This window comes from Barbus barbus (genome assembly GCF_936440315.1).
Source record: "Barbus barbus genome assembly, chromosome: 4".
Classification (NCBI taxonomy): Eukaryota; Metazoa; Chordata; class Actinopteri; order Cypriniformes; family Cyprinidae; genus Barbus; species Barbus barbus.
The window spans coordinates 27,600,524-27,622,191 of NC_136732.1; the positions used below are offsets into that span (position 1 = coordinate 27,600,524).

The window sequence follows — 21,668 nt, forward strand, 5'->3', positions numbered from 1 at the left end:
CCCCCCGGAAGAGCTGGAGGAAGTGTCTAGGGAGAGGGAAGTCTGGGCATCTCTGCTTAGACTGCTGCCCCCGCGATCCGGCCCCGGATAAGCGGAAGAAGATGGATGGATGGATGGAAGCAGACTGATTGGAGAAATCTGACAATTTTCAAACCCTGGCTACGGCCATGCTCACGAGAGAAAAGAGTGGAGGACTGAAATATGACATTTTGTAAAAATGAAACAGGCATGAAGTATTCACAATAATATTGATAAAATTAATTCTCAGTTCATGTCAACTAAATTCATTGTCTCGGAATGCAAATTTAAAATGCTAGACATCGGTAATGGTATACAGCAGAGGTCCCTGCTTCATCTTTAATTCAGCAATGGGGTATTTGGTCTAACAAAGGTTCAAGACCCCTTGACTAAATAGCCAAACCCAGTAAAACTAGCATAAGAATCCCACGCTGCTGATTTTGTGAACATCAGTTTATTTGAATATGAGTTTCACAGGTAAACGCAGAGAATGGTCCAGGTATCATATTGTCTCAAGGGTGTGAATACTAAAGCTCAATAAACAGTAAAACCATCTGAAAGAAATTACAGCAAGTGTTCTGAAGGCCTATAGATCACAGCTGGAAAAAAAAAAAATCTTAAGAACAACTGGCACTGGTTTTTAAAGTTTCCCAATCATGAACTATTATACACATTTTATAACCTTAAGATCTACATACTGTTCTTCGTCCCTTACTCTGTGTATATTTCACTGGGTAGTCTGACGTATCTTATTTGATAATAGAGTATGTTCCCAGAACCTGAACCAAATCTGTCAGGCCTGAAAACACTCGAGTGATTTGCTCAGCTTGACCAAGGATTTGGGGAAGTGTAAATAAACTGTAATATAAGGTATTTAGCAATGAGCGTGATTAGATTTCAAAGCGTGTTTAATTGCCAATTCGCATTTCACACTAAACTAGCTGCCAGAAAACTCTGCAATCACAGTGTCTTCAGCCCCCAATGAATTCAGGTCATAACGCACACCGAAATCTTCTGGAATCCAACCAGTTCTCATCGTTATGGTCCACAATAACAATGCTAATTCAAATTAAATGCAATTGTGTGACGAGTCATGTCCCTTAAAAACAGTTAGCTACATAATGAACAGTTCAGCCGCCAGAGCTTTACATCATTTCCAATGGGATTAACCTAAGAATGACAGTCATAGAGCAAGTACATGATGTCATGTTCAACAAGAAACGGACTTCAGGTTTATCCTTCTTAAGTTGACATTCACAGCCAAAACAGAACTACTATGCAAATGTGTCCTATAGTCTCAAAATCTACGGTATTTACAGTCTACGAACACACGCATGTCTTAAAATAAATTAAAATTCACAAAACAATGCGCACGTTGGTTCTGTGAACTCTTAAGCCTGGTCATCAAAGTGGTCTGGTCCGTGTGGGCAGGTGAAAGGCGAGAGTAAAACATGGAGGGTGAACTGGACTCTTGAAAGGAGGAGTTTAGCAGCCCCCGACCGCACCAGCGAGGGTCACTGTGGAGTTGCTTTGAGGTTTGCCTTTGTGCCGCTGACCTCCTCGTCTTCTGCCTCCGGACTTTGGCTTCAAGAAGAAAGGAAGTTATAAGATGATTGCTGACTTCGAAAACTTTACACTTGATCCTGCTATGGCAACATCTACCACTTATACTGCAGGGGGCGTATTACAGAAAGTTTCTTATCTTAGGTCTTAATTTAAGATATATGTTAAATTAGGATTTTTCAGAAATTCTTATTACAGAAGCAAATCTTAACTTGATTTGGGATTCTTATCCTATCTTACAAAAATCTTATCAAGCTCGACAATCCACTCTCAGGTCTGTTACCAAGCAACCAACACTGCTGATGAGGTAAACAAACTAATAGAAGCTACTTCCCTTTGAAAATCGCCTTTTGCTAAAAAAAACAAAAAAAAAAACGTAAGGCATTGTTCACTAGCACTACAACCAGTAATGCTCCGTGCCACTTTTGTTGGTCTCTATAATGCTGCTTGCAGTTCCTGTGCTAACTGTAATATGTTGTGCGGCAGTCTGTAATTACTTAAGTGTTTTATCATCAAAACATAACATCTTCAGGGTCCTCCAAGAGACTTTCTACCATTAAACATCTTCGTTCTTCATTTTCAACTATTAATAAATGTAATACCATTGTTTGACAGCACAGTTGTATGTGTTTTTTCCGTTAGCTGTGGGGTTGTCCTAAAGTTAAGACCGTTTTTAAGGTTTTTGTCAAGTTAGGAGGTTTCTGTAAAACCCCTTTCCTATCTGTAGTTAAGATAAGATAACACACTTAGGACATGCTGTTCTGTAATAGCTTTTGTCCTAAATGTGGTCCTAACTGAAATTACCATGGTTACCAAACAGATAAGATTTTAAAGTTAGGATCTTTCTGTAATACGCCCCCAGAAGTATAAAATACATAATACTATAAATATATAATAGTAACAATAAGCAGCACGACATAATTACACAGTAAGTACATGTAGTTTATAGGGTTAATACAGTTAATGAAACCCAAAACCATGAAAATAAATAAAAAATAAAACATTTTATTTCAGCTAGTTGATAAGGCAACATTTCTCTTTTTCATTTCAGTTTAAATTGAAGTACTAAAAAGAACTAAAAGACTTTTTTTTAATTATAAAAATAAAAACAAGCAAACAATTCATAAGAGTTTAACTATAATGTAATTAAAAACTGAAAATGTAAAACTAATTCAAAATATTAATTAAAAAAGCTATATTTCATACTAAAATAATGGTAGTTCTAAGTTAATGAATATTTTTGATTGACAAATATTAATAAATATTTGATTTTCAAATATAACCACACATTAAAATTTTCTATGCAGCTATAAAAATTACAGAAAGATTTGAATTTTGTTCACTGGAATTCTAGATGGATCAATTTAAAATAATTGAAATGTTACAACTTTTGAGATGGTATTCAGAAATTCATTCAAAATTACATCAGCCAAAAACGTTGCCTCTAAAAATTCAGAACAAAAAATAAATAAATTGCAAAGGTTTTTTTTTTATGTAAATCTTTAAAATACCACACATGCAGAATTCAAATTAAAAATAATAATAATATTTTGGTAAATGTCTAAAATTCAAATTTCAACAAAATTCAAATTAAAATCCAAATATTCATCCAACTGTCATTGTCAACCAAACAGATCACTGTCAGATTGCCCAAGAAAATGTGAATCATCACACAAAATACTAATCTGTGCCTAAATGCACAGTTACGGGAACACTACAGTGTTCATTATCTTGTGTACTGAGACAACTCTCAAACTAGCGAATATTAAACACGACACCCTCTCGGTCACAAGCCTCACTCATTTCCATGCCACAGTATAATCTGGGTAAAAGATGCATCGTGCACTGTGCTTTCAGGATGCTGAGACTCTATAAACAGCACAGTTCCTGTGAGGGGGTAATTAGCAGTCTTGGGAATGAGTGAGTCACTTGCTGTTTTACCTTGTTCTCTTTGTTTTGAGGATCTTCCTCCATTTCTGTCTGAAGCAGTAAGAAGTGTGAAACAAAAAGGTAAACGAAAGCAAAAACAGAGCAATTTATGAGAAATAAAGAGGGATGAAAGCACAACAGAAGAGCACGATGTAGGTGAAGCAAAGTAAATATTTCATGTGAGAATCAAAAGGAAAATTAAAACGTGGAGTGAAGGGAAAAAAGTGATAGAAAGCTATTAGACCGGACAGATCAGACAAAACACAGCAAGACGACAAATTGCCAATACTCATAAATCTGAGCATAACACAGCTTATATTTAGTATTTTCCCCCTCGTCTGTTGTTATTACCTGTTGCGGTAGGTTTTGCTGGGCGGCTGGCGATCCTGTGCTAGCGCTCTCCTCATTGGACGGGGCCACTCCATCCTCTCTTCTAGCCGGGGCTTTCTTTGTTGACTGCATCTTGATTTGTGGAGGTTTAGAGTTTGATGGCTGATTATTGGTTGACAGAAGCAACTACAAGCCAAAAGAGCAAAAGTGACTAACTGCTATCTGGAAAATACTGAAACACTTGCATGCATTCAGTTGTAAGCTACACCCTCAAAGTCTTATGCCCCATGAAGCTGACCTTCGTGATAGTGCCCACAGCTTTAGTTCTTCCCTCTCTGAACACGAGCCTCTGGTCTATGTGCAGGTACTCTGGGGTTTTAATGAAGCGGAAGTGTACGGTAGCTTTGTCTCCTGTGCGTAAGCAGTCGCTGGTCATAGAGAGGATTGTGGCTGTTTGCCTGATGCTACCGCAGTGCACTGTGGGAAGGAAGAGATAAGTGAGAGAAATGGTTAGAAACAAATCTCACATATTTGCATTTTAAAGCATGCAAGTGCGTTATCTCACCCATTGCTTGATATCTAGGCGAGATGGTCGTTGGGTGATGTAAAACTAGTATCTCGGCCTCAAACTCCCAGTATGCCTGTGGGTTTAATCGTGGTGACACCATGACCATGCCCTTCCTTATTGATGAACGCTTGATCTGAAGGAGACAGAAATGAGGAGGAATGTTGTAATGAACAGTAAGAGTGATTCCCACAGACTTACACTCTATTTGTTGCGGCATATATATGCAAACTCATTCTCTGCCAGCAGGAGGCGCTTTTAGAGATACACAACGCTCACAAACACTGCGGGCATTACATGCAAGATGAAATAAAAATGACATCTAAAACTTTCTGAAGACAGTCGGTTTCCTTCAGAAATACAGTGATCGGGTTTCGATTTTGAAACGTGCAGTGCCCATGTTTATTCATCGAAGTCAAAGCCTTTTGCAAAATCTATTTGTGGCGGTCAGTTTTGATACTGTGGCGGGCCGCCACAAATAAATCAATGTATATATGAGATCCTATTCAATTTTTAATAGTGCTGTCAAATGATTAATCGCATACAAAATAAAAGTTTGTTTACATGTATGTGTACTGTGTATATTTGAAGAGTTCAGATGCAAAAGCCTCTAAGTGCCATCTGAAACTTTCATCTAAAATGAGCATTTGTATCAGGCTACTATGTTTAGGTTCAGTAATTTTACACTAATAGCAATGTATAGGCCCTTTTCTATGCAATTAAAGGGAAATAACTGAACCCAAACATAGGAGTCTGATGAAAATGCTCATTTAAGAAGTAAATTTCAGACGGCACTTAGAGGCTTTTGCATCTGAACTCTTCATATATAGATACACATACAGTTTTAAAAAAATATTTACATGTTTATACATTCATATTCTTATATTTTATGTTATATATAAATATATTTAATATAAACAACATTTTTCTGAAATATATACAAGCATGTGTTTGTATTTATATATACACACACATAATAAATATACACAGTACACACATTATGTAAACAAAAGCTTTTATGGATGTGATTAATCGCGATTAATCATTTGACAGCACTAATAAATACACACACATACATTATATTTTGAAAATATTTATATACATATAATATACATGTATATTTATATTAATATAATTTATTAAATATATTCCATTTATAAAAAAAATTCTGAAATATATACATGCATGTGTATTTATATACACATAAATATACACAGTACACATAGGGTTAGGAATCGAAAATCAATTTGGATTCCAGAATCGGATACGTGTCTAATTAAAACTTCGATTCCTATGTTTTTTTCTTCATCTGTGAGGACCGGTGTGACCTCACATAAGGAATGATTCATCGGTTTCATTCCTTAACCTTTGACGTGTGCGAACACAATGTAGTGATCTCTTGGTTCGTCCGTGCAGCGTGCGATCACACCAGTGTGATTTGAACATTTAAATCTGCATTTGTGCCGCTGCTGACCTAAAGAGAGCAGCTGTCATGTATATGAATGAAACAGCTTCAGTCTTTTCAACCCAACCACACACACTGTCATTATTTCTGTTACAAACATTCAAATCACAGCAGCACTGTTATAAAACTTTATAGTTCCCTTCAGATATAAACTCTGATATGTACAGTAGTGATTAAAATAGAGTAAATCTCCTTTTGAGAGTAATTTGACACTTCAAATGAAGATTTATCGATTACATTGTTATGCCAGTAGGTGGTGAAAAGGGTCTGTTAAAATGTATTTGTCTTTGAAACATACAAGAGATTCATTCAAGGAGTCCAGTTCGTGGAGTCCAGTTTTTATGTAGCCTGTTGATTTTTGTTTATGTATTCAGCTCCAATAAATGGTTTGCAAAAAAGAGACACAGGATAAATGTTTGTTATTATTATTTAATCACATTGGAATCGAAACTGGGAAATCGGAATCGATAAAATTCAAACGATACCCAACCCCAAGTACACATAGCTATATTATGTAAACAAAAACTTATTTTGGATGCAGTTAATTGCGATTAATCATTCGACAACACTAGCTTTTAATGTGTTGGTCAAAAAGATTCACTGAATAACAGTAGTGAGGTCCAACTGTAAATTTAAACAATATTCGTTTCCAAACAGGTATAAATATTCTTACAAAACAGTTTATTTGTACATTTCAATATTTAATATAATCAGGATCACTAAAAAGACAACATCATCTGGGAACTTCTGAAAAACAATCTTTATTGAACAATTCTGTAAGAATTTTCTGTTTCCCCGTGTTTTCACTGTTATACACTTGGGGGTGCTATTATGCATCTCCTGATCAAAAACATGTGCGAGGAAGACACAGAAACAAACCATCTCATATGTAAGCAGATGCATATGAAAAATAATGCGATCATCAACAATAAACAGCATATAAATGAAACTGCCTAATGTTACTGTGAAGTACTGTGCAAGCTTTGGGAGTGCTGATGGAACTGACCTACTGCATATTTGCTTTGATCATCGTAATGAATGTGATCCATATGTAGTATTTGAAAAAAAAAAAAAAAAAAAAAAAAAAAAAGAAGATTTTCTCAGCTCATTGCTCAAAATGTTGCTTTTTTTTTTTATGAAACTTACCTACATTCAAGTGTTGATAAAAGAATTCTTGAAGCAAGAATAAAATTGAATAAAACTATTCTTTATTTTGATGTATTGCATGTTCAGATATTCAGTACAACAAAATATTCTGGGGCCATGTAATTTGAGAGAAAACGAACAAATGCTGGTGGTGGCTGGCAACTTTTTGTTAAAAAAATGCTGGTGGAGAAAGAGTTAGGCCCCATTTACACAAATGCGTTTTCGTTTTAAAACGGCGTTTTAGAATGAAACCGATCCTTGTCTACACTAGCGTTTCAGAAACGAGTCTCCGTTTACACTGAAACGCAACCCCGTTTTCAAACTAAAACGGGGTCTGCAGTGTTTTCAAAAGTCTCACTTTTTGAGGGTGAAAAACGAAATGAAAACGCACTAGTGTAAACGGGGCCTTAATTTGGCTCCTAAATATTTAATTGCATTTAGTTTGGAACCCACACCACATACCTTTTTCAGAGCAAAAGAGGCCGTCTGTCCACCACGGACCTCTTTCACAGGCATCCTCTTGCGGTGAATGGATTTGACAGTGATGGGGAGGAAAGCTCCCAAAGGGTCTGGTCCAAGAAGTAAAGTGTCATTGAGTCGAATCAGCCCTCGTAACGTGGTCCCAGACACTACTGTTCCTACACCCTGGCCAAAAAAAATTAGACTGTTGAGAGAGGGGACTCATAAATATATAAACTGAGACAGAAAGCATGCTTACTGGTACTGAATAAGTGTCGTCTATCTGGAACTCGGCAGGCTCGTGGTCTTTGAATGAGCTTCTGGAGGAGAGCAGGTTCAGGAACATCTTCAGCAGGTCCATGTTTTCTCCTGTGACGTTAGAGATCTGGAAGATGGGACATATTCTACAAAACAAACAAATATACGTGAGTCTGGAGAATAACTGGGTTAAAAGTCAGCGAGAAGCAAAAACGTGTATTGTGGGGCATCACCTCTCAGAACTGAAATTGGATGCTGTGACAATGACATCATCTTTGTTCTGGACTAGGACAGGGATCTTTCTGCATCCTGGAGACTTCAATATCTTCTGCAGGAGCTTCAAGGTCTCTGAAAAGACAGTGTTACATTAATGTTCATTAGTATGGTGGTACCTACAGCTTTCCATAATTTACAGTCAATTAAGCAATGGCATTATTATGGTTCACCTTGAAGAATATTAGCTGGACACATGTCAATCTTGGTAACCACCACAAAGACAGGAACATTAAGAGCTAATGCCAAACCCAGGTGCTCTTTGGTCATGCCAACAATTCCTGCATTACTTCCAATCTGTGCAAGAGAGAGAAATGGAATAAATTTAAAGAGGTCAACAATCATTAGAACACTGTTACAAACCCTAATAGGCTTCCCACTTTGGCAGCACTTTTATGTCTCATAAATGTGCTCCCAACATGAAGTTTGGTCCAAAATTATGCCACATTTTATGCCAAATTCACATCTGAAGGAAATATCTATTACAAACGTATTTTAATCAGAACTAAAAATGTTTTTGTTTTTAAAGTTAATGAAACAATGCATTAAAATGGACTGCTTTAACCAGGATTTGTTGTGCTTAGAGTATTTATAGTCATTTCTCATGTCTCAGGAAACAAAGCTGCCTATGAAGTATCAAGGCAGCTCACTAGGTTTTGAAACTGAACTCTTCCCCCTCCTTACCATCAGCATGCAGAAATCAGGCAGATGGCCGGTCATTCCAAACACCGTAGTCTTCAAATACTTCTCATGACCAGCAAGATCAATAAAGGTAATGACTTTAGAAGACTTCTCGCAGATCTTTGTCCAATCCAGGCTGCCTCCGTGACTGTCAGGTTTGTTGACTACCTGGCCTTCTTGATCAAATCCCAGGATGTCATTGCCCACGCTGCTGGTGCGGCCACTCTCCATTTCATGCTTGTGCCTGAAGAGCTTCTGTCGTGCAAAGCCACGTCCATTATCCAGCTCTCCATGAGTCAGCACACCCAGCAGAGTGCTCTTACCGGCGTCCACATTCCCCACTACAGCCACCCTGAGGAAAACACCATCATGACTTTGAGTTAGTAATGCAAAATGGCTATAGTCAATAAGGTAAAAGCTTCTTAGAACTTGAAGACATATTAAAGATGCCCCTTTAATATAATAGTATAAAATACATTTTTAACATGTTTTTGAAAGAAGTGTCTTATAGGGTTGTGACATTGAGGACATTTTCCCACCGGTTGTTGTGTGACAACACTGGTAATACCGGTATCACTGGGGCCTTGTGTTCGTTGGAGTTTTCCCGCTTTTCCTCGCTTTGCTTTGCTTTTAAATAGCTTATAAATCCTTGTGCGCATTTTACATTCACTTTCGAATTTTGCATGAAGTCCTTGAATGGACAGCGACAAACTCACTATGAAAGAACTTTTAACAACAAAAATAAAAACACACCAAAATATTGCCAAACAGGCGCTTTAGCATTTCATTTCGAAACTAAATCTTCCATCATCTAGTCTGCCTCTCTTGACTCACTTTCTTCATGTGATAAATGAAATCCTGCTGATCTGTGATGCGACTGTCATTTGGCTCGCTGCATTGTGTGGCCACGTACAGTTTTTAATTGTAGTGTCTGTCCTCTGTGGCGGCGCGTAAGTGACGTAACCTGTGATGCAGCGTAACACCGGCAACACCATCAACTCCGTCTATTACAGCAGGCCTAGGCTTTTATGTTCAGCAAGGCTGTTTATTTGATCAAAACTGTAAAACATTTACAATTTAAAATAACTATTTGAATATATCTTTAAATTTAATTTATTACTGCCATGGCAAAGCAGCCATTTCTCCAGTTTTCAGCGTCACGTGATCCTTCAGAAATCATTCTAATATGTGGACTGCTACAAGAAACATTTCTTATTATTATCAATGATGAAAACAGTTATGCTGCTTAATATTGTGAAAACCGTGAAAAAAATCCCTTAAATGGAAAGTTTTTTTTTTTTTTTAAACTACATTTATTTGAAATGGAAATCTATGTCTATCATAAATGTCTTCACGGTCACATTCGATCAATTTAATGTCTCCTTCTAAATACAAGTTTACATTAACTTTTCAAAGGTTGTGTATATTCTTGTTCTTTTGGATGAACTTTTCTTGATCTTTTGCATTGTCAGCATTCATTTTATGGAAAATAGCAGCCTGGATATTCTCCTAAACACCTCATTTTATGTTACACAAAAAAAAGTATATGATGTTTGAGCAACCATGAGTACATGAGACCAAGTGTTTATTTTCGTGACGCGGAGTAGACGAATCGTTGAAAAAAGTCAGGGGTTTTTCCCTTTGCGTACAAAAACTATTCTCGTCGCTTCATAACATTCAGATTGAACCACTGATGGCAGATGGACTATTCTGATGATGTCTTTCATACTTTTCTGGGCCTTGACAGTGTTAATTACTTGGCAGTCAATGGGACAGTATAAAGCCTCCCGGTTTTCATCCAAAATATCTTAAATTGTGTTCCCAAGACGAACAAAGCTTTTACAGGTTTGGAACAACATGGAGGTAAGCGATTAATGACAATATTCATTTTGGGGTGGAGTAACCCTTTAAACTGAACTGTCACTTTTCTCATCACTCACCTAACCTCCAGGAAGTCAGCTTCTCCCACTCGACGGCGAATAAGATAATCTCTGACCTGGCCGCCAGCTTCGGCACGCTCTCTCAACAGGATGAGGTCTGCCTCAATCTGCTCACACATGGACCTTACTGTGGCCACAGACGCCTGCATATCACTCTCATTTAAACCATAGTCTCCTCCATCTGAAAGAGTGTGAGAGACAAGCAGGTGGGTATTCTTAGAAAATAAAAAGAGTCAAGTCTCTCATCTCAGTTTCTCACCTGAGCCCACCCCCAAGACATAGATGGTCTCCCCGCAGCCCTCGTCCATCCTCTCACGCAGCTGCCGTAGTAGTAAGTCATACTGTTCCCCATTGGGACTGACCAAGGCTAGCTATGATATACAACAGAAAAGAATCTTATTAAACACAGAACGGCTGTGGAACAACATTCCATCGGTTTGTTTTATTACAGTCATAAATGCAGTAAAAAGGCTCAGTCTGACTCAACACCAGTGTAAATAGAACAAAGTCATCAATGGACTTGAACAGAGTTGCCTGGCTTTACTGCATGTTTCATCAGTTGTTATGAGGAGTAATGTTACACAAGCCAAAGTGACGAAGCTTCATGCAAAACACAGTGCTCAGCTCCAGCCATACAAAAACAGATCCTCCCCTCACTCTGAAACTGTCTGATGAATGATAAGACGGCAGCTGCCCCAATGGAAAACATGAAGAGTTATCTGCCTTGGTTCCCACACCCATCAAGATTGAGCACTGGTGAATATGTAGACAAACTAATTTATGAATAGCTGATGTGTCAAGCTGGGTCGTGCAGCAACATGCTATACATCTTCTAAAACCATTTAAGACAACATTTTTCTAATTCTCGTTTAAATATAACGCATGAACTTATAGTACCTCATAATAACTGAAAGACTACATGGAATATTTGCACTTCTGTACTATTAAACAGTAGGTACTAGTACTTATTTCTTTACTACTAGTAACCATGCCAATAATTATTAACACACACAAATGCTTACAAATATATTGTATGGTAACATTTGTCATGCATCATGATTAGAGTTCAATTAAAAATATTACTAGAAAGATTAAAATTGCTTATGCACACTAGTGCCTAAACCAAGGAAAACTGTAATATATACTATTTTAATAGTTACTAGTAACTAAGAAATAAGTACCAGAACTAATAAATAGTTATTATTAAAACTGGAATAGGTGCCAAAAGCAATCAAATTCATACTATTTGGAATAAATAGTGGAGCTATTTGGAATAAATAGCTACTAGTGACATTGGACATTGACATGTTTTTGTCATTTGTATTAGTCTTTTATAATGTCTATTTATTTACCTTCAGTTTTAGCTTTAGATATTTTAGTACATCGAGTTAAACCAAATGAAAAATTATGTCTTGGCAACTAGCTGAAATTAGGGATGCATCGATCCGATACTCAGGATCGGTATCGGCTCCGATACGGTCATTTTCTGCGGATCTGGTGTCGGTCAGACGAGATATAGCTATGAGTATTTATCGGCAGATACTCAGAATTTTCAGGATCGGTTCTGAAAAAATGGTATCGTTGCATCCCTAGCTGAAATATGATATTTTATTTCAGTTAACTTATTTCAAGGAAGAAAAATGCTGTTCATTGTTTACATGGTGTTAAAACTTTGGGACCATAAACAACTACAACAAAAGTTATCAATTCATAAAATGGACTTCTTCATTCTGTGATCTATTTATCTCCTCCGTGTCTCCCTCCTTCTAAAGGGAAATCCCTCTGTGTTGCGCTGATATTTCATCAGGTATTGTGTTGTAAGGTTGTCATTCCTTCACAACTGAAAACTGTCCATATTTCATTCACTGCAATGAATGCAGATTTGCGGTCTATAATCAGCTTGCTTTACAGCTAACCCCCCACACAGATGGATAAATCAGAAAGCCATATTTCAATACTGCACTACGACAGGTGCATATGATACAGACGATAAGAAATTTGTTAAAAATATCGCTAAAGATAGCCGTGTTAGCTTAGGTTTACAGAAGCAAACACTCTAGTCAGCTCGTAAAACAGTGAAGAAAATCAAATAACATGATTAAAACTGCCAGTTCAAAATTCCAACGTGAAGTCACATTACTAATAATATATTTTTTGTAAACGCATTAATTTACTACGACTAGGCTGACTGTTTGAGGCCTACCTTGCTGGAGAAGTCAATGCCGAGATCCACGGCCTCGCCGTTGAACATCTCCCCGTCCTCGAAGCACTCCTCCCCGTCATCCTCGCCGCATCCCCGCGCAGGAGCAAACATGCTAGCGGGGACTACAGACTCTGGTAGCCCTATGGCTCCGGGATTAAAAACCGGATCCGTCGTTGTTGCTGATGCCATCTCTGGGGCAGCGGTTTTTAAAATCAAGCTAAAACAACTTTAAAACGATGCGGATTTTGGGGGGACAATTGTAAGCTGATGCAGCACAAACACATTCAGACTGTAACGCCGCTCGCCACTAGACTAACATGCCTCGTCGAGATACACAAGTATCGCTACATATTACTGCTATCACAATAATATGCTAAACTGATAATAGAGCACACCAAAGTCGGACAACCTGTCACTGTGCACGTTTAAATGTGAAGTTTAAAAAAAATAGTTTTGTTTTCTTTCTCCTCATGAATTATTGATCAGTGGTCCTGGCCAATCATTTTCTCCTAAATTATAATCACTTGTGTTATTATCCAATGAAAGTTCGTGGGCGGTGCATGTCATTACTAATAAAATATAATTAAGATGTAAATTATGCAACATTTAGTTGTAAAGTCGCAAGGTTTGGTTTGGTACATACTTAGGTTGACAGAACAAAATACATAATAATAATAATAATAATAAATAAATAATTATAATAATAAAAAATTAATTGGAAAAAAAAAAAGAGTCAGACTAATAAATAAAAATATGCTATTTAAAAACGAGCGAGTAGAACACGGACATTAGTTGACTAACTCTGAATCCACGTGCTACAGAAAAACCTGTAACCAGAATATTACACAGAAAAGAGTCAGCAGATTGTGTAATGTAATTGGATTAAACTACTAAACGTGTCAGCAAGAATCTGAGTGATGTCAAGTCAGGCTAACGATATGTTATTTCACCCCTTTCAGATGGTATTTAAATCTTAATTGTTCATCTGATATAATAATGTAAGTATTGTACTGCATAAAGTTTATTGTATAAGTATTGTGTTTGTGATAAAATACTGGCTGGATCATTGAAATCACTTTAGGTTTCTGAACCTATAAAGGCAACGTGTTAAATGATTGAAGCTTGGCTGATTTGGCTGCATTGTAGGGCATGTGACACAAGTCAATGGAACAAAAGCAAAAATGTGAAATCAATTCTTGAGCCTGAATTTACAGTAAAGAAAGAGTAGTAATTGGACTGTAATCAAGAGGGTTCCGCTGAACCCCTTTAACCTAAAATATTTACATGAAGTACTCCCTAAATACTTAATATTTAAAAAAATAATGTAATATTATATCCACATGGTTCTCTTATATCAATTAATGGTCACATGACATGCAGGTAAACATGTAAACTTATTTTTTATTTTAATAAATTATTTATGGTAATTTTGTAAATATAATTTCATTAGCATTTCATCAACAAATCCACCCCCAAGAAAAAAAAAAGGCATCATCTTTAGTAGTTATTCAGGTCTCAGTGAGCCAAGAAGCAGTGACACACTTTAGCAGAGGCAGAATTTAAAGGCTGGTGAGATGCTCTAGTCCACGTGGTCCACCAAAAAACAAAAAGCAAGCAACCCAACCAGAAGAATGGACAGAACAATATCATGTCTGACAGAGTATAAAGTGCTTTGTTAGCATAGTTGTTGGTCATTAGAATGCAACTTTTTAATGGAGCCCTGGCTTGAACTTGTCATCCTTTTCCCTACAATCTACGCAAGAAATGTTTGTTAGTTCTTTAAAAAAATTACATTAAAAAAATATTAATTTCAGAAGTCAATAGCTCTCAGAATCAATGTAATTTCAGGTATAGATTACTAAATTGTTTGGTTCCAAGTCTGGGACATTTTGTCTATTTCGCATGTCAATAAAAGACAAAGCATGCCAAAGTTACATGAAATGCACAAATAACGAGATTGAATTCTTCAACTGTGGTGCATTTCAGTCATTTGACCAGCAGATGGCGAAAAAGGAATAAAAGTAGTGTAATTTGATCATGAAAAAAATCTTCGCTGTAGATTTGAACGTAACACCACCGTTTCTGTGAAGCTCTTCACGTGAGATACATGTACCCCAGGCCAGGTGTGCATCCATGCACCACTTCCATATTTTAAGGGAAAGGTCTTTAGGGATAGTTTTGAAAACGTTAAAAACATTATAATATATTTTTAATTATTCTAAAGGTGTAACACAAGCACGTGCTATTCCTAATGTAAAAAGTAAATGCAAAGAAAACGTTTTCTTATTGAAGACATACTTAACATAAAAATACAGGTGCCTGCATAAGATTGTTTGTTCGGTGTTGATGGTGACATTGAGAGGAGGGTCATTTTCTCTTGTGTATGTCATTGGGCATATGTTTATGCACTGCCCCACGCGCAGGATGATAATCCAGACCACAACATACTGCCGGTAAGGATGCGATCTCTCGCCCTTTGCATCTCGTTAGCACTCCAGTGCTTCGTTCTCCAAAGCGCATCAGAGTATTCTTCAAAATCCGAGCTGGAATACGAATTCGGCGACTATCGCGGCAAGTTCTGTATCGACGATCAAGGTTTTGTTTATAGCATCGGTGAGGTTTATTATCCGAGCTCCACAGCGTGTCCCTGCACCTGCACAGAGGATGGACCCGTGTGTGTCAGACCCAAGTGTCCGCGTATCCACCCGAGATGCACTCGCATCGCATACAAGTCCTGCTGCCCCGTGTGTGAAGCTGTCAGTAAAGTTTGTGTGTACGGGGGCAAAACTTACAGAATGCTGGAGGAATTTAGGGTGAGCAATACATTTATAAAATATATTGCACTATGTTGCTCTCTATGCACATTTATATGATGATGATAATGTTTCGTTTTGATTTGTCTTTCATTAACGTTCTTAGGTTTATTACAACAATGCAGAAATTGCAATAGCCTATGTAATGGTGACCTATTGCATTGTTTGGTTTTGAAATTATTTGACATTAATCCATTCAGAGCTGTTGATCTAAGTTTGCTTGCAATCACCTGTTTTTCTGTTATCTGACAATATGTGAGATTTCCTTGCATCAATATGTCCTCAGTGAATTTAAATGGTATAATCCAGGGTGATTGTTTATTCCTGTTTTAAACAGTTGTCACCCTGTGAGCGCTGCCGGTGTGAAGTCAACAGAGAAGTTTACTGCACCATATCCGGCTGCCCTGCTTTACATTGTGTGAATCCTGTATACGAGCCCAACCATTGCTGTCCTGTGTGCAAAAATGGTGAGTTTTTACATGTGCATGTCTGTTCCAACGCTATTAACACTGTAATGTTTTAACAAACACCTGCATCTGCATCACATGCACCTGTCAAGACCTGTTTGTGATCTGAGAGTCCTGTAAGGTTATGTTTTGAGGATCAATAATGAAGTTTCATTGATGATGTGTGGAGCCCTCACCTCTCGTTTTTGATTGATTTCTTCTTGATTAATGCATAGTTCATGGTGATGTCATGGAAAAATAATGATGCAATGGAATTGTTCGATGGATTGCTTACTACCATGCCGTCTATAAATAGGAACTAGTTCACGGCATGCTGGGATGGCACAGGCACTATGGGGCATTGGGCCATCCCTGACGACAGAAGGCATGAGGTGGACAGATTGTGTGTCATAGTTTGAGTATGTAATGTTTATATAGAATCTGGTAAGTATGTGTACAGATTTCAAAACAAAAGATGCTTTATATACGAAATACGTAATGCATTTGTGTGTGTATATGCCTGGCAATTTCTATATGAGATCAAACATTCAATAGACAATAGTGGTTAAAGGGATAGTTCACCCAAAAATGAAAATTCTGTCATAATTTAGTCACCCTCATGTTGTTCCAAACCTGCATGACTTTATTAATTCTGGAGAACACAATAGAAGATATTTGTTTTGGACTCCACTGACTTGTCTTATTTTGGGTTCCACTGAACATATAAAAGTCATACAGGTTTGGAATGACATTAGGGTGAGTAAATGATGACAGAATTTTCATTTTTGGGTGAACTATTCCTATAAGAGAAGCTCTAATTCTAACCAAATCTTGAGCTTCATGCTCTTCATGTCTCTTTTTCATAGGGCCAAACTGCTTTGCTGGAAATCGCGTGATCTCGGCTGCAGAACGTGTTGAGATTGATGAGCAGACGGTGTGTTTCTGCACCTACCGGGACGGAACGTGGCAGATGCACCCTCACGCTACCTGTGAGGAGCACCAACGAGCAGATAATGAAGCCACTGACTCCGACGACACATCCAAACAGATAGAGGAGCAGAAGACAGAGAAAGAGAAAGAGAGAGTGTTCTTGCCCAGGCTGGAAGCCATCCCGTGAAGCGAAGTGTGCCTGGCAGGCAGGAGGGGATGCAGAGCACCATGCAGGTGTCTGTGCCCAGGGTAAACACAACCTACGCTGGGATAACTGCCAATGCTGACCTCTTTAGCCAACTTTACCACCCCCTCCCATCCTGGCCCAGATCGGCAACCCACTGACAAGCAACATGCACTAATAAAATGTTCCATTATTATACATGGTACACTTGTTGTTCAGAAATTAGGGGTCAGTAAATTTTAAAATAAATACGTTTATGCAGCAAGGTCACATTAAATTGATAAAAAGTGGCATTGACAATGTTACAAAAAAAATTCAATTTAAAACAAAATGCTGTCCTTTTGAACTTTTTATTCATCTATTATATAATCTATCTATTTCTGAAGTCACACTGAAGACTGGAGTAATGACTGCTGAAAATTCAGCTTTGCCATTACAGGAATGAATTACATTTTAAAATATGTTAAAACAAAAAGCAGTTATTTTACATTGCAATAATATTTCACAATATTACTGTATTTGTGATCAAATAAACGCAGCCTTGGTGTTACGTACTTAAAACATTTTTAAAAATCTTACCGACTCCAAACTTTTGAATGGTAGTGTAAATATGTGTATATTATGTGTATATTACTGTATATCATGTTGTCTACTTCTTACTAAGAAGCAGTTATGTAGCGTTACATTTAAATATAGAGCATTGTATTAAAAAATGATTTCCCATTTTTCCATCTCATTTTTGTTGCATGTTGTGTTAATGGGCACATTACATACTTTTGAAGTCTTGAATATTGTTTGATGTTTAAATTATTTATTCCATGTCCAATAAGACACGTTAATTAACAAAATCAATGTTCATTCCAAATTGATACATTTACAAAATATCATATTTTAATGATATAACCAGTAAAATGACGTTCTCCATAAAGAAGATTAACATTCTGGAGCACGCAATAAGAAACATATTTTCAAAGGGCTGGTCAAATGGAAACATATAATCTAAGTATTAAAATCATCTCAGGTTTGAGTATTTTCTCCTTGTCTCATTATTTAAAAATCTGAATCCTTGCATATTTTATGTTTTGCTGATTTTAATCATTTCAATGAACGCCTCAACACAGATAATTTACAAAATGCATGTAAATATAATGGCAACTTTATGAATTACAAACATGAAAAAAAGAAGTTTTGTATCTGCAACTGTGAGTCAACATTCTAAAACATTCATTTCAATCAAAAATAGTTCATGTATAGCTAAAATATAGTGGGGTTTGAACATTATTTCATTTTTTTGTACTTTAATAAACTTTTTATTCATAGATTATATTGTTCATGTATATCTTAGTATTTGGTCTAATGTGAGGCACACTTGAGCCTCATGAAAGTTTCAAAACCCGATGATCATTTTCAATGTGTCAGACGTACAAGTCTCTGTATATTTGCAATGTATTTGCTTTATTTGGATCATACTTTTGGAACTAATATTAGTTTATTATAATCAACAATATCAGAAAGATGAACATTAGAACAAGAACATACAGTAAAAAATTAAAAGGTAATTAAATAAGTAAAAAATTATTATATATATATATATAAATATCAGAAAGATGAACATTAGAACAAGAACATACAGTAAAAAATTAAAAGGTAATTAAATAAGTAAAAAATGATTATATATACAGCAACTTTCCTGCAGAGTTTAGCTCTAGCCCTAATCAAACACACCTGAGCATGCCAATCAGTGTCTTCAGGATCATTAGAAAGTCACAAATAGGTGAGTTTGATCAGGGTTGGAGCTAAACTCTGCAGCGCATTGGACCTCCAGGGTAAGATTTGAGGAACCCTGGGCTACAGTATATATAATTCTATTATTAGTGGTTAAAAGTCACAACGAAAATGCATTAGCTAGATATACATACGGCTCCCTAGGTGGCGATGTAGGGAGGATGGCGTTGAAGTGCGCGCCGGATGCTGTGGCACGCGCACGAATATATCCCAGCATCCCTTTCTCGCTCTTCCTCTTTCCCTTTCGGCGACAATGTCTAAGAGAGGTAAGAAACACATATGAAAATCCATAATCATCCTTAAAATGAGACGCGCTGAAGCCCCTCAAAGGAATAAATGGGTTTAATTGATCATAGAGAACTTATAATTTCGATATATTGACGCTGGTAGTCAAGGATATTTTAGATGAAACTAGTTTAGTACATTTGCCGCTAGCGGGAGGAGCCATGTTTGCTAAGTACGGAGACTCAGCAGTGTGCTGTTTAAACCCTTCAGACACAAACTTTGCTGTGCGAAAGCGAGTTTTGAAACATGGCTGTACGTTAACTGTGATATAAAATAAGCAGTGTGACTTTTAAAAGCTAGAGAGCAGTGGAGCAGGTAACAAACTGCTGTCCAGTCGCACGTTGACTTCATGGCGAAATGCACATATTTGAGATTTTCTGCGACTATAGACCGAGCAAACAGGCTGTTGGGTTAATAGCTTAAATATTATAACTGTGTCGAGTGGAATCAGCCAGGTAGTTCACTACTGTAATTCACAACCGTATCGAATGAGACATTTGCAGACCTAAAGGAACAGCTCGCCCTAAAATAAACACGTTGTTATAAACCTGTTTTTTTTTTTTTTTTTTTATGGAAAACAATTGCTTTATGCAGAATGACAACCTTAGCCACCATTTACGTTAGTTGGGTCTTTTTGATGGCCGTGAAAGCCTATAGTGACTGATGCCTCTATCACTGCAAAGAGTATTGCACCAGATCTTTCCTTCATGATGGGATGAAAATACTTTCAAAGTCTTTGCAGTGTTACTGGCAGAACGGTTCTCTGCTTGAGTAGACAACTGTCTGCTTGTGTATGTAGTTGGTATTTAAAGTCGCTGCATTTTGGCAATCAATTGTAAATGAAGACTAGCTAAGCAAAAAGCAAATGTGACTGGCATATAATGGTTGTTTTATCCTACTGTTGTAAACTCTCAATGTGTTCCTCTTGTTTAGGACGTGGTGGGTCATCGGGAGCCAAGTTTCGTATTTCACTGGGTCTCCCAGTGGGAGCGGTCATCAACTGCGCTGACAACACAGGTATGAGATCTGCCAGCATTTGTGCTTGTTATCCTTCTTAAAGCACTTGCTTTGTCTGCTCTGTGGCTGGGTGAGTCGTCAATGAAGGAATAGTAAATCCCATTGCTTTTGGGTGAGATGGCAGTCGCCATGTGCTGTTAAATCTCAATCCGTGATGGAACAAATGTTAGCTTGTTTTTGATGGCCCAGCTGAGTGTTAGCAGACCTGTACGTCTAACTTTAAGCATAGAAATATTATAAAATGCTGAGTTGACCTCCGCTGATCTTTGGCTTTTCTCTCGCACACAGGTGCCAAGAACCTGTACATCATATCCGTCAAAGGCATCAAGGGTCGTCTGAACAGGCTCCCCGCCGCTGGTGTGGGCGACATGGTCATGGCCACAGTGAAGAAAGGCAAGCCAGAGCTCAGGAAAAAGGGTGAGTGTTTGCAGAACCGGATTTATCACATGAGTATTGCTGATCTGAATGATATGTATGCTTGTACAACTTTCCCCTTTTAATCTAGTGCATCCTGCGGTGGTGATACGACAGCGGAAGTCGTATCGGCGAAAAGATGGCGTGTTTCTATACTTTGAAGACAATGCAGGGGTCATAGTGAATAACAAAGGAGAAATGAAAGGTGAGTTATGAATATAAGATCTTGTTTTGTACCCTTCTTAAAGCACTTGCTTTGTCTGCTCTGTGGCTGGGTGAGTCGTCAATGAAGGAATAGTAAATCCCATTGCTCTTGGGTGAGATGGCAGTCGCCATGTGCTGTTAAATCTCAATCCGTGATGGAACATGTTCTTCTTGAGACCTGTCATTTTAACTTGATATTCTGCGTTTTGCTCCGATGCAGTGCTAAATTGTTTTTGTTGTCTTTTGTAGGCTCGGCTATCACAGGACCCGTAGCCAAGGAATGCGCAGACCTGTGGCCCAGGATTGCTTCCAATGCTGGTAGCATCGCCTGAGCGCAAATGTGGCTTGTCGTTTTCAATAAAATCCTCAGATTACATGTGTCCCTGTCTGTTGATTCCAGGGAGTTTGGTCTTGACGCTGTAAAGTTAAAACTGCAATTTTTTTTAATTTGTGTAAACGTTTTATATCGTTATAGATATTTAATGCAAAAAAGTTTTACAGACTGAGTATATATATATATTTTTTTACTTCAGTATATGTGGTAAATACGTTTTCCGTGATAAATATTGTCTTGAGTATTGACATTTCAGAAATGAGTATATGAAAACTAAATATTCACTAATGCATTAACTTGAAGAGCATGAAATGTTAAAATTACAATTCATTCTTAACAGATAAGTAATGTTAACATGAAATTAATATTTCATATTAATAGACTCCCTGGTTAAAAAGTGTATGCATTTAAGAAATTGAAAGGTAA

At 37.3% G+C, this 21,668-nt stretch overlaps 3 protein-coding genes across 6 annotated transcripts; 2 read left to right on the forward strand and 1 right to left on the reverse strand.

Moving 5' to 3' along the window:
• Positions 1-459: 459 nt before the first annotated feature.
• On the reverse strand, positions 460-13,352 carry LOC306869009 (GTP-binding protein 1-like). Of its 4 annotated transcripts, none has more exons than XM_079415539.1 (13): positions 12,831-13,352; positions 10,887-10,998; positions 10,628-10,808; positions 8,691-9,039; positions 8,180-8,303; positions 7,967-8,081; positions 7,735-7,879; positions 7,479-7,661; positions 4,406-4,541; positions 4,139-4,317; positions 3,862-4,026; positions 3,523-3,561; positions 460-1,602 (listed from the first exon to the last, which is right to left on the reverse strand). In XM_079415539.1, the coding sequence occupies exons 1-13, from the start codon at positions 13,017-13,019 to the stop codon at positions 1,504-1,506; spliced, it is 2,016 nt and encodes a 671-aa protein (XP_079271665.1). In that variant the 5' UTR covers positions 13,020-13,352; the 3' UTR covers positions 460-1,503. The 4 variants fall into 4 exon arrangements, with proteins under 4 accessions (XP_079271665.1, XP_079271668.1, XP_079271666.1 ...); XM_079415541.1 differs by having other exon boundaries at positions 461-1,602; positions 3,862-3,972; XM_079415542.1 differs by lacking the exon at positions 3,523-3,561 and having other exon boundaries at positions 3,862-3,972.
• Positions 13,353-15,227: 1,875 nt separating this feature from the next.
• On the forward strand, positions 15,228-17,928 carry LOC306866258 (brorin-like). The gene is made up of 3 exons (XM_079411351.1): positions 15,228-15,643; positions 15,981-16,110; positions 16,956-17,928. Exons 1-3 carry the CDS (start codon positions 15,290-15,292, stop codon positions 17,204-17,206), a joined length of 735 nt encoding a protein of 244 aa, XP_079267477.1. The 5' UTR covers positions 15,228-15,289; the 3' UTR covers positions 17,207-17,928.
• Positions 17,929-19,196: 1,268 nt separating this feature from the next.
• Positions 19,197-21,282, forward strand: LOC306865808 (large ribosomal subunit protein uL14). Its single transcript, XM_079410615.1, has 5 exons — positions 19,197-19,254; positions 20,207-20,290; positions 20,579-20,707; positions 20,796-20,909; positions 21,158-21,282. The coding sequence occupies exons 1-5, from the start codon at positions 19,242-19,244 to the stop codon at positions 21,238-21,240; spliced, it is 423 nt and encodes a 140-aa protein (XP_079266741.1). The 5' UTR covers positions 19,197-19,241; the 3' UTR covers positions 21,241-21,282.
• Positions 21,283-21,668: the final 386 nt, after the last annotated feature.